The following is a 12,002-nucleotide window of genomic DNA, read 5'->3' on the forward strand; positions in this document are numbered from 1 at the left end:
AGCCCAGGGCCCAGCACATGTGGACAGTGGGAGGTGCCCAAATCTAAGTGTCCAGTGAAGGGAAGTGACTCCAGGGGAGACTGAGTGGTCAGAGAGGGTGTGAGTGTCATGGTCAGTGTAGACGAGAGACAGAGAGAGACAGGGAGGGAGAGAGAGAGAGAGACAGAGAGAGAGAGATAGAGAGAGAGAGAGAGAGAGAGACAGAGACAGAGAGAGAGAGAGACAGACAGACAGAGAGAGAGAGAGAGACAGAGAAAGAGAGAGAGAAAGAGACAGAGAGAGAGAGAGAGAGAGAGAGCGCGCGAGCATGCGGGCAGCCTGCACTGGACAGTGGTCATTAGGACGTGTTCTTCCTGCAGGAAGGAGAGCTGATGGGGACCCCCACCCCACCCTCACCACCAGAGATGACAGCGGGGGGGGGGGAGCACCCCCGGAAGGATAGCAGGTGGGGACCCCCAGCCATCCCCGCGCCGGGCAGGGGGTGTTCCTGTCTCTCCATCCAGCCCCTGGACAGCCGGGGGCCAAGGCCGGTTGACGTGGCAGCGGCTCTACCCGCGGGCAGGCGGGAGGGAGGGACCGAGGCGAGAGGCGGGCCGGAAAGTTTGTGGGGCGGCCGAGGTGGGGAGGCCCTCGGGGGATGCGCGCAGCCCCCCAGCCGGCAGCCTCGCCGTCCCGCTCGCCATGGGTAAGTCTAACGTGGCCCCGCTCGGCCCGGGCCGGGCCCCATCAGCGCGCGCCCCGCGCCCTCCCCCATCAGATTCCGCCCACTCGGCGGCCGAGCCCGGACGGAGGCCCCGGCTGGGGGCTGGGAAGGAACTTGGGCGCACTTCCTTCCTCCCTCCTTCTGCCCCTCTCCTTTCTGCCCAGAAAAAGTGACCCGAGAGGGCTGGTTACTCGCTTTGAGTGCTTATGGGGTTCTCAGTCCCAGGCACGTGAAACGGATCCTATTTTGTACCTAAAGAAATAGACGCTGCATGAGCTCGGCAGCACATCTGCGCGCTGGGCACTGGTCTAGGCCCACGGCGCCTGCAGGACAAAACCGGCAAAAGCTGACCTGGACGTGATTCAGCAGAGAGACAGAAAAGATTTGAAGCTAGGATCGTGGGGGGAGTGGGCAATGGCGGTGCTGCTGCAGGGGCCCACGGTTTCTGTTTTTCTCTCTGCATTCAAAAGCCTCAATAAATGGACACAAATGCCCTTCGAGAACTGAGGTGCTCTGCGATACATAAAATAGAGTGGCGTGAGGGAGAGTGAAGGGGCAACTGGGCTTTGTATGTGAGCAGACAGGGCCTTTCCTGGAGTAGGAGGCACTGGAGCTGAGGCGCACAGAAGTGGGCTTGCCGAGACCTGGGAGAAGAGCATCCAGATGGCAGAACAGCAAGTGCAAAGGCCCTGAGGCAGTGGCCCAGCCAGGGACTGGAGTACAGTGGGCGAGGGAGAAGGGTAGGAAGGCAGTCAGGCAGGTGGGGCCAGAGTGTGCAGGGATTAGTAGACCTTGGTGAGAAATCTGGGTTTTATGCCAAATGTCATGGGAAACTAGAGAAGGGCTTTAAACTGGAGAGGGACTGAACTAAACTAAGCATGGCCTGAACTGTGTTTTAAAAAATCGCTCTGTGTTGTTTGATGGTGAATCGTGATAGCTAACTGGGGCTGTAAGGTAGACAGGCACATGAGGTGGGTATTACTGTTATCTCCGTTTATAGATGATGAGGTTCAGAGGGGTTAAACGAGCTGCCCAAGGTCACACAGCTCTGGAGAGGAAATCCCAGATAGAATTCCAGCACTCTGGCCCCAGTCTGCATCCCCAACGCCTGGACTGCTCATGGACGGGGTAATAGCACAACTGGAAAGCAGTTCCAGCTCAGAGACCATACTGTTAACTACCAAGGCACTGAGGGAAACTGAGGCCCAGAGAGGTCAAGGTGCTTCCATGGGTGTTCAGCCAGGCCCTGGCTGCTGGCACCTGCCCTTCCTATCCCTTTGTGCCCCCTAAGTTAATCCAGAGCTGCTTACCGAGCATCTACTATGGCAGAGCTGGGGTCCTCTATCACCGGGACTCGAATCTGCGCAGATGCATTTTCCAGTGGAAGCTGTGGGCGTCAGCTGCACCTCTGAACCCTTTGGCGTCGTTCCCTTTCACCTCCAGAGGAACCCAGGCAAAGGCAAACAAATTCTGTGCTTTCACTTGATTGCCTCCCTTGACCTGAAAGAACCTGCCCTCCTGGTATTAAATGCCAGAAACATAAGAAGGTGGGGAGAGGACTGGGGTGCTAGAAAGCACAGGCCCTGGGTGGCAGGATCTCCCCAGTGCTTACCGCTGGTCATGAACAGGAAGGACAAAGCCACCAGGGAGTGCTGGTAGAGGGCTATTTCCAGGGGTGGGGGCACTGGTGGGGGAAGAGAGGGGTGAGCAGAAAGTGGGGGGGGGGTGAATCTTCCACCCATGAAACTCCTCCCCCTGTAAAAAATGTTGCCTAACAGGGAAGGACAGAAGCACAGTAAGAAAGAACAGAGCAGGGCCTCCCTGGTGGCCCAAGGGGTTAAGTCGCAGCACTATGAAGCTATCTGCAGGCAGGGAGCTGACTTCATGGCGCAGCAGACCTCTCCTGTCTCACCTGCTGCTCCCCTCAGCAGTGTACTTCGGTCAGTCTGCCTGTTCTGTTCCCCACTCTGTCTCTGGTGAATCATCTCACCCCCGCACCTCTGGCCTGTACCCCAGTTCTTATATGTATACATAAATAAATCTTTTTTAAAAATAGAAAAAAAGAGAAAGAACAGAGCAAACTCTTGTACGCCAAGGTTTTAACATCTCCATGTGGAGTGGCTAACGGACTGTGGACTGTCAACCAGACTGCCTGGCTTTGAATCTCTGCTCAGCTGCTTGCTACTCTTGACCTTGGACAACTCATTCACCTCTTTGATCATGAGCTCACTCATTCATAAACAACACAAAAGCCCAGCTCATCAGTAGTCAGTAGTAAGAATTCAATGAGTTATTGCACATAAAGCACTCACAATAGTGCCTGCTCCAGAGAAAAGCCAAAACCTGGTAATGTAGTATTATAAACTCGTCAGGTCTGGGGTGGGAGTGGGTGAGATAGATACTAATGGTTTACTCTAGATGCTTCCAGAAGTATTTACATTTAAGTATGTGAATTAAAAATTAAGGGTAACTGGGCCTCCCTGGTGGCGCAAGGGGTTGAGACGCAACCTATGAAGCAATCCGCAGCCACTGCAGCATGAGTTCGATCCCCATCCAGGGAGCCACCCACATAGTGCAGCAGACCTCTCCTGTCTTGCCCACTGCTCCCCTCAGCAGTGTATTTCAGTCATTCTGCCTGTTTTGTTTCCCACTCTGTCTCTGGTGAATCCTCTCACCACCCCCACATCTCTGGCCTGTACCCCCAGTTCTTGTATGCATAAATAAATCTTTAAAAAAAATTAAGGGTAACCGCTATAACTGCCAACCAGTACGGTAGCCATTTCGACACATGTGGTTATTTTTACATTTACGTTAATTAAAATTAAATAAAATTTAAAATGTAGTTTGCAGTCACAACAGCCACCTTTTAAGTGCCTCATGTCCATATGCGCTGGTGACCATCATCGGACCCCTCTCATCACTGTCCTCGCGCCCTCCAAAGCCCCACGTGATCCCGTTCCTGCCTCCTCGACCCGCGCATCACCATCTTCTGTCAGTCTCACTGGGCTCCAGCACTCTGGAGAGTGCACTCTCTAGCCACATCAGCTCTGTGACTTACTTGCTGTGCAATCATGAGAAAGTTTCCAAATCTCTCTGTGCCTTGGAGAATGATGCTAACAATACTATGTTATAGTTATAGGGTTGTTGTAAGAACCAAAGGAAGAAATGCGTGTAAAGCTCTTAAAACAGGGTCTGGCATTTACTACTATATAAGGACTAGGCATTAATAGTAATAGTTATTGATCGGGCCTCCCTGGTGGTGCAAAGGGTTGGAGCACCACACTATGAAGCAATCCTCAGCCTGAGTTTGATCCCTGGCCAGCCAGGGAGCAACCCACATGGCGCAGCAGACCTCTCCTGACTCGCCCGCTGCTCCCCTCAGCAGTGTACTTCGGTCAGTCTGCCTGTTCTGTTCCCCTCTCTGTCTCTGGTGAATCCTCTCACCCCCCGCATCTCTGGCCTGCACCCCAGCTCTTGTATGCATAAATAAATAAATCTTAAAAAAAATAGTAATAGTTATTGTTCAAGTGCAGCCCAAACTGTCCTGCCTCAGAGCCTCTGTTTTCGCTCTCCGCTCTGTCTATTATGGTCTCCCAGATTTTTATGGCTTTCACCCTCACTTTACTCACATGTCTGCTCAAATTTTCTCTCTTCAGAGATCCCTTAGTGGGCTATCCTGTTCAAAATGGAACTCATCCTTCATGTCAGTCCCTTTTGCCCTCTATTTTTTTAATGATAACTATCACCACCTGAAGTCATATATTTATTTGTTCATCATATGCCTGTTGCTACTAAAATATCATGACCTTACATCCTGGGTCCTGTTGCCAACCCCAAGAACATTACCTGGCATGTTGTAGGTACTAGATAAATTTGTGAATGATTGGGTGGGTGGATGGGTGAATGGATGGATGACATTGAGGGATAGATGGATGCATATGGGGGGTGGGTGGAGGGATGGATGGATGGGTTAAGAGATGGAGGTTGGATGGATGGGTGGTCCAGCTAGGAACCATTCTGAACTCTGCCCATATCACTTTGTTTTCCAGGCCAGCCACCACCACTGCTGCTCCTATGTGCCTCTGTGTCTTTGCTGGGTGGCCTGACCTTTGGTTATGAACTGGCAGTCATATCAGGTGCCCTCCTGCCTTTACAACTTGACTTTGGACTAAGCTGCCTGGAGCAGGAGTTCTTAGTGGGCAGCTTGCTTCTGGGGGCTCTCCTCGCTTCACTGGTCGGGGGCTTCCTCATCGACCGCTACGGCAGGAAGCAAGCCATCCTCGGGAGCAACGCGGTGCTGCTTGTGGGCAGCCTGACCCTGGGCCTGGCTGGCTCCCTAGCCTGGCTGGTCCTGGGCCGCTCAGCGGTTGGCTTTGCCATCTCTCTCTCTTCCATGGCCTGTTGTATCTACGTGTCAGAACTGGTGGGACCACGGCAGCGGGGCGTGCTGGTGTCTCTTTATGAGACAGGCATCACTGTGGGCATCCTGCTGTCCTACGCACTCAACTACGCCCTGGCTGCTGACCCCTGGGGATGGAGGCATATGTTTGGCTGGGCAGCCGCACCCGCTCTCCTGCAGTCCCTCAGCCTCCTGTTTCTTCCTGCTAGTACAGTTGAGGCTGCAGCCCAGAAGGACCTCATCCCCCTGCAGGGAGGGGAGGCCCCCAGGCGGGGCCTGGGGAGACCAGGGTACTCCTTTCTGGACCTCTTCAGGGCACGGGATAACATGCGAGGACGAACCACAGTGGGGCTGGGGCTGGTGCTTTTCCAGCAGCTGACAGGGCAGCCCAACGTGCTGTGCTACGCCTCCACCATCTTCCGCTCCGTTGGCTTCCTCGGGGCGTCCTCAGCTGTGCTGGCCTCTGTGGGGCTTGGGGCAGTGAAGGTAGTGGCTACCTTGACCGCCATGGGGCTGGTGGACCGAGCTGGCCGCAGGGTCCTGTTGTTAGCTGGCTGTGCCCTCATGGCCCTGTCGGTCAGTGGCATAGGCCTCGTCAGCTTTGCCATGCCCATGGACACAGGCCCAAGTTGCCTGGCCACGCCCAATGTCACCAGGCTGTCAAGCCTCCCTGGGGACTCTGATCTGCCAAGGGAGGAGTCTCCACCTCTGCTGCCAACAACCAGTGGGAACCACAGGGAGCCAGTTTTGTCAACCTCTGAGCAAACCAAGTTCCACCCCATACCTGGGGACCCAGCAGCGCATCATCCCCTGTCAACCCTGAACACCGCCTCCCCTGCACCCCCTGCTCTTGCCCCAGAGCACGCCCTGTTGCATTGGGCTGCCCTCATCTGCATGATGGTTTTTGTGAGCGCCTTCTCCTTCGGGTTTGGACCAGGTAAGTGGGAGTTTTCTTGCAGAGACTCTAGAACCTTCTACCCCTCGTAGTGGGAAGCTTGGGGGCCACATCAGTCACGGGTAGTGGCTTGACATGATGCCAGTGAAGCTTACTCTTTAGGGCTCCTCCTTGCTTGAAGACTCCTCCGGAGGGAGAGGCCTAATTACATATGAGTTTTTTTTTTTAATGAGGGCCTCCAAATCATGTAAGCCTTTGGCTTCATGAAACCTGAATTTGCCCCATTCAAAGGGGTTTACTTGAAAGGAATGTAATGACTAGGGTGATCCAGAGGAGATTGGTTACCTTATAGGAATTCTTACAGCACTGTGGGCAAACAGCCCAGGAGAATTTAGGGTCAAGAGCCTGAAATTCCGCTGGGGTCACATGGTTGAGGGCAGCCTGCTGGATCAGGGATGCCAGGCCCCAGGTCCCTACGGCTGCCTAAGAGCCCTCTCTTCATTCCTGTCCTAGTGACCTGGCTGGTCCTCAGTGAGATCTACCCCACAGAGATCCGAGGGAGGGCCTTTGCCTTCTGCAACAGCTTCAACTGGGCTGCCAACCTCTTCATCAGCCTCTCCTTCCTCGACCTCATCGGTGAGTCCTCTGACCTCATTCCTTGCTGCGGTTCCTTCCTCATCCAGGAGCAGCTGCTTCCAGACTGAGCCAGGGTTCCTGTATTTGCTGAGTGACAAGTGACAGAAAATCCAGTACTAACCACTTTGTGAACCAAAGGGAATGTTTTTGTCTCAAATCACTAAGATGAGTGTGGTTGCTTCAGACAGGGCTGAGCCAGAGGCTGCAACAAAATTGCTGGCAGATTTCACTCCCCCGACTCTGCTGTGGCTGCATTCTCAGGCAGACCCACCTAGAGTGGCAAAGATGGCTGCCAGCTGACTTCTTCAGCTTGGCAGCCCTGTGGAAGGAGAGTGTCTCTTCCCCTGCGACTCACTCACATGGGCTTGGGACTGACTCTTACCGGCTCAGCGAGATCATCTGCTTATCCCTGAACCAACCACTGTGGCTGGAGGCCTGGAATATTCTGATGCCCAGGCCTGAGGTATATACCCATTCTGGAGCCAGGAGGTAGGCCTCAGCCATGGACTGAGAATGAGGGGGGTTCCCCAAAGGAAAATTGGGGTGCTGGTGTCAGAGAAAGGGAGAGGGGAGGCTGTGGAACAAACACAACAGAAGATATGACCAGAAAGCCTTCTGTGTCTTTCTAGGCCTGGTCAGGGAGGGGGCTGGCTTGACTGACATACTTGGGAGTAGAGGCTCCGTTCCCTCCACCCGGGAAGCCAGCCCTGATGGTTGTGGTGGAGGGAGGGGAACAGATTCTGGGTGAGGGAACAGAGGGTGTCTGGAGGCCTCAGTGTAGGCTCTGGCCCACCCTCCCCAAGGCCATTCTCTTCTCTGCAGCCCTGAGTCCCCATTCTAAAGCAGGAGAGCTCTCACATGTTTCCTGCTTATAGCCCCTAGCCCCCACTTGAAGCTCCAGGAAGAGGGGGCGCTGGTTTCGGGCCCTGTCCTGGATTGCTGAGGCTTGTGTCCTGTCTCCCAGACCAGAGCAGGCCAAATTGACTGAAACTCATTTCCTGAATGCAGTCACCGAATAACCAATTCATGGAGTTTTTGAGATTTTTTTTAAGCTGGGGTTTGCTAAGGCTGCACCCCCACACACATGCTGCTGCTGGCATTTTAGATTCGGGTGAGCGGGCTTTCCTGTAAATACAGGACGCCTTGGTGTGCTTGTGGATTTGGGTACCGGCCCCTTCCCTGCTCCCACCCATCCAGTCCTACTCCTGCTCTAAGGGACTTAGCCAGCAGCCTGCAGGTCATTCTGCAAACCGACCTTCTGGAGAATCTTCTATGAATGAACTGATATTCAGTGCTCAGCCTGGAAGCAGCCAGTTGGGTCCAGGCTGTGCCTCTGCCCACAGTCCCGCCCTCCTCCTCCCAGGCACCATCGGCCTGTCCTGGACCTTCCTGCTCTACGGGCTGACTGCTGTCCTCGGCCTGGGCTTCATCTATTTGTTTGTCCCTGAAACAAAAGGCCAGTCATTGGCAGAGATAGACCAGCAATTCCAGAAGAGACGGTAAGGGGGGCACGGTAAGGGGTGGGCGGGGAGGGGCGAAGAACAGTGTCATCAAACCCCCAAGCACTTTGCTTTAGGATTTCAGTTCTCGTACGTTCCCTTTTCTTGTGTCTTGCTCTCTTACTGCCTGGGCCCTGAGTTTCGCCCTGTCTTCATACATGAGCTGTTCTGCGTGAGTTGGCTTGTGTCTTCAAAGCAGTTTCCTCTACTTTAAACCCAACTCATGCAATTATGGAATCACAGGAATTAGAAAAGCAGAACCCCAAAACTACAGAATCGTAAGAGTCATAGAAGCTTGGAGAAACAAAATATTATAAGGATGACCTGGGAGAAACCAGGGTGGGGGGCTGGATGTCCCCCTTCCTAGCAGGAGAGTCACAGCTGCCCCGGATGACGGTGGTTGGGAGAACTGGCTGTAGGGGGCAACAGTAGACAGGGAGGCCAGGGGAACCGCTGGGTAGTCCAGGCAAGAGAAGACAGGAGGGTCAGGTAGGAGTGGGGGTGGAGTGGGGTGAGGGCCCCAGGGGCTGGGCCACTCCCATCTTCCCTGGGCCCTGCCACTCACCGATCCCACTCACTCTCGATTTGACAGGCTCACCCTGAGCTTTGGCCACAGGCAGAGCTCTGCTGGCGCCCAGTACAGCCGCATCGAGGTCTCTGCAGGCCCCTGAGGATGCCAGGTGCCCCGAGGATGCCGGAACCGTGGCCTTAGTAGCCCATCTCCAATGTCCTGCTTCCCTGGGCCTGGGGACACAAGCTCCAGGTGGTCCTTTGAGACTTACCCCTCCCCCAGAGGAACACGTGGTGCTGGGGAAAAGGGAGAAGAATGCGAAGACCTACATCTTCATTTTCAGTCTGACTCTGAAGGTCCCTGAGGCTCTGCCTTCTTGCCTCAGTTTCTCCAGTGACTGCATCGCTGCCTCACTTCACATCTGATGGAGTCTCCATTGCTCCCTGCACTACTCAAAGAGTCTCTAGGGCACCAGTGGTGACAGGAAGCTTCTCCATATTGCCCAGATGTCCAGCTGAAAACCCCATGCTCTGCTCACTTCCCTCTCTGGCGAGGGGGAAGTCTGCTGTTGGACTCGTGCATCTCAGTCTTGTTCAACCCTGGGTAAATATCACTGAAACTATTCATCATTCACCAGCCACTCAGACTAGTTGATGGGACACTTGAGTTCTAGTCCTAGTTTGGCCCTTGTCGTTACTGTGAAACAGGGGAAACTGGCCTCAGTTTCCCCCATAAGGGCAATGGGAGACCTGGACCAGGTGGTTCTGAATCTCTCTTCTGACACCAGTGAGCTGGGCTTCCCAATGCTGGCAGCGCAACACATGGTCAACATGGGCCCTGCTCTCCAGCTGCTTGTCATCCTTTTGGGGGATGGAAGACTTAATTAGGGGAGCAGAATTCTAGGGTGGTGTGCACAGAGATCCAAGAGCCATCAAGGTGCATGCAGGGAGCTCAGGCTGCGACCAGGCTCTGCAGAAAGGAGGTGTGTTTGGAGGCTGATCAAACCGGTTGTGGGTGTTGCCCCCACTTTTTCGGCAGCTGTTGACCTCCGGTAAGTATCAAGGCCAAGCCCCAGTTTCCACATCTGTAGGAGGGTGATGGTTATGCATGTGGGGGTGTATTTGATCCCCAACTCCCTCTAAGAGCTTCTCCAGCTGGTCCCATTCAGCTAGTCAGGGCCTGGGGGATTTCTGCTCACCCTCAACCCCCAGCTCCCCACCTTTGGACCCTGTAAAGGATCATCTCCCAAAGGTGAGTCAGATGGAGACATAGCAGGTAGCTCAGGCCAGCGGTTGCTAGAAGGGACCAGGCAGGAGGGATCTTGGGTTCTGGGAGGATGAAGAGTTAGAGTAAATCCAGGAGGACTGACAAAAGGTGCTTTGTCACCCATGCCTGCTTTTGGGGGTTGCCAAGCCCCTCAACTTCTCTCTTTTCTGGGTGCTTCCCTTACATCCCTGGTGGGGTGGAGTAGCCTGGGCAAGTCCTCACTAACGCAGGTAGGGAAATGACATCACAAAAGCAGGTTTTCGAATCACCATTTCCTTCAATGTCCTTGGGATGCTTTTTCCTTATCCACAAATATAACAAAACAACGCTGAACAAAAAGACATCATTCGCGGACCCATTGTACTGCCTTGTGAGAGCTGACTGTTACACATTCAGGATTTTTGCAAGCTCGTCATAAAACACACCCATCAAAAAATTAAACTATTTAAATTTAAAATCAAATAAATTATACTAAAAGCAGAGGTAATAAGTACTAAAAATATTTTACTATTAGCTGTGCTCCTGAGATTAAGTACATCCATTATAGCTTGGGAAGGACCAAAGGAGACAGCATTGCCTCCCTGTTCCACACTCGGTGACATCAAGGTGGGGGGACTGCGTTCCATGACATCACATTGGTCACTTGAAACTGGCCGTGGGAGAGTATTTATTCCACACAGATTGGGACACACCACACACGAGGGCTTGATTTATTGTTTTGCTGATTTTCCAGTATGAAGAACGTGAGGGATAAAATGTTAACCCATAATGCAAAATAAACTTAGAAGGATCAAGTCTGTAACTGTAACTTGTGAAAGACACAAAAAAATTCGAGGGGCTCTTCTTCCAGTATTCAAACCCTGTTATGTAATTCAACAAACAAGTTGCTCGTGCTGCTGCTGAGGGAGTTCGAGCTACATCTTCCGTGTTTTGCTTTGGATTTACTTGTTTCATAAGCAAAAATTTCAACCAGCATTTATGTACTAATTCTGTACTAATTCTGCCACGATGTGAAAGCAACTTTGTGCTGGGTCGTATTGTTATCAATCACTGTTTTGTAATCTAATTTTGTCAAACCATGGCTTTGTCTTGCATGCCAGACTTTGGCAAAAAATCAACAAAAACATTCTGTGAGAATTAATGGGCTCTGTGGAATTTACAATAGGGTATTTACAATAAAGTGTTATTATTTGCAAATTTAGAAATTTTGTGCAACAAACACACCATTTATCGCAGTAAAATTTACTCACACACACACACACACACACACACACTTTTGAAATTTGTGATCTTTCATGTAAACTGTATTTTTACCTCCTCTTGACGAAGATCCGGGCGCGCTGGGCCTGCATTCTGAAGTCCAGCCACTAGGTGGCGCAGAGTAGCCCCCGCTTCCTATAAGACCTGGATTGGCTGCAGATGCCACACAGCTCCTCATTCCAACAACCTAAAAAAAGTAGAAACAAGAAATTCTAGCAGCAGTTATTTCAAGTCAGCGTGATCTTGGAGTGTTGGTGAGATGGGAAAGTAGAGTTGCTCCCCATTTAGAAACTTTTATTATGTGAGTTCAGGCTCATGTGTCTTGTTGCTGTAATGAAAGGATTAGGTTAAGTTTAAAAAATCATTTAAAAGACATTTTTTCACTTTGCAAAAATAGCAAAACACTGACAAATGGAAGGATCAAAGATTAAAATTGCTCATGCCCAGCAGTGGCTCGCCACATTGTATGTCTAGTTACTTAATCTTTTGTCGATGATGATAAATCAAGTTAGTTAGAAATGTAGGTACCTTTCTGGAGAGAGCTATTTTTTTTACATCCTTGAGATCACACTGTACGTAAACTGTGGCATTTGCCTTTTTTAGATTATCGAGCATATGGCTTGAGGCTAAGCTCACATATAGATGTTAAGAATCATATCAGCAATTTCTCCCAGTGTCTGGCTTTTTCTTTACTTCTGAGTGTGTAGAAAATTGAATTATGTGTGTACCAAGTCAACATTCCAGTTTTCCTGGCAAAGACTGATCTGCCAGTGGAAACAGAGTGTTTTCATTTTCTTCCTTTCTTCTCCCTGTCATTCTTCGCTGTTCTGGTT

General features: G+C 51.8%; 1 protein-coding gene across 1 annotated transcript; it reads left to right on the forward strand.

Annotated features, from left to right (window-relative positions):
• The first annotated feature begins 619 nt into the window (after positions 1-619).
• SLC2A10 (solute carrier family 2 member 10) lies at positions 620-11,122 on the forward strand. The gene is made up of 5 exons (XM_037499817.2): positions 620-685; positions 4,753-6,039; positions 6,511-6,633; positions 7,997-8,132; positions 8,725-11,122. The coding sequence occupies exons 1-5, from the start codon at positions 682-684 to the stop codon at positions 8,801-8,803; spliced, it is 1,629 nt and encodes a 542-aa protein (XP_037355714.1). The 5' UTR covers positions 620-681; the 3' UTR covers positions 8,804-11,122.
• The last annotated feature ends 880 nt before the right edge of the window (positions 11,123-12,002 follow it).

Source organism: Talpa occidentalis, unplaced genomic scaffold, assembly GCF_014898055.3.
Source record: "Talpa occidentalis isolate TD23 unplaced genomic scaffold, MPIMG_talOcc4v2.1 talOcc4.10, whole genome shotgun sequence".
NCBI lineage: Eukaryota > Metazoa > Chordata > Mammalia > Eulipotyphla > Talpidae > Talpa > Talpa occidentalis.

Bases quoted from the DNA above. Each gene is read 5' to 3' on its own strand.
- SLC2A10 (XM_037499817.2), top strand. The intron at 6,634-7,996 runs GTGAGTCCTCTG...TCCTCCTCCCAG, and splicing joins CTCCTTCCTCGACCTCATCG to GCACCATCGGCCTGTCCTGG. The intron at 8,133-8,724 runs GTAAGGGGGGCA...TCGATTTGACAG, and splicing joins CAGCAATTCCAGAAGAGACG to GCTCACCCTGAGCTTTGGCC.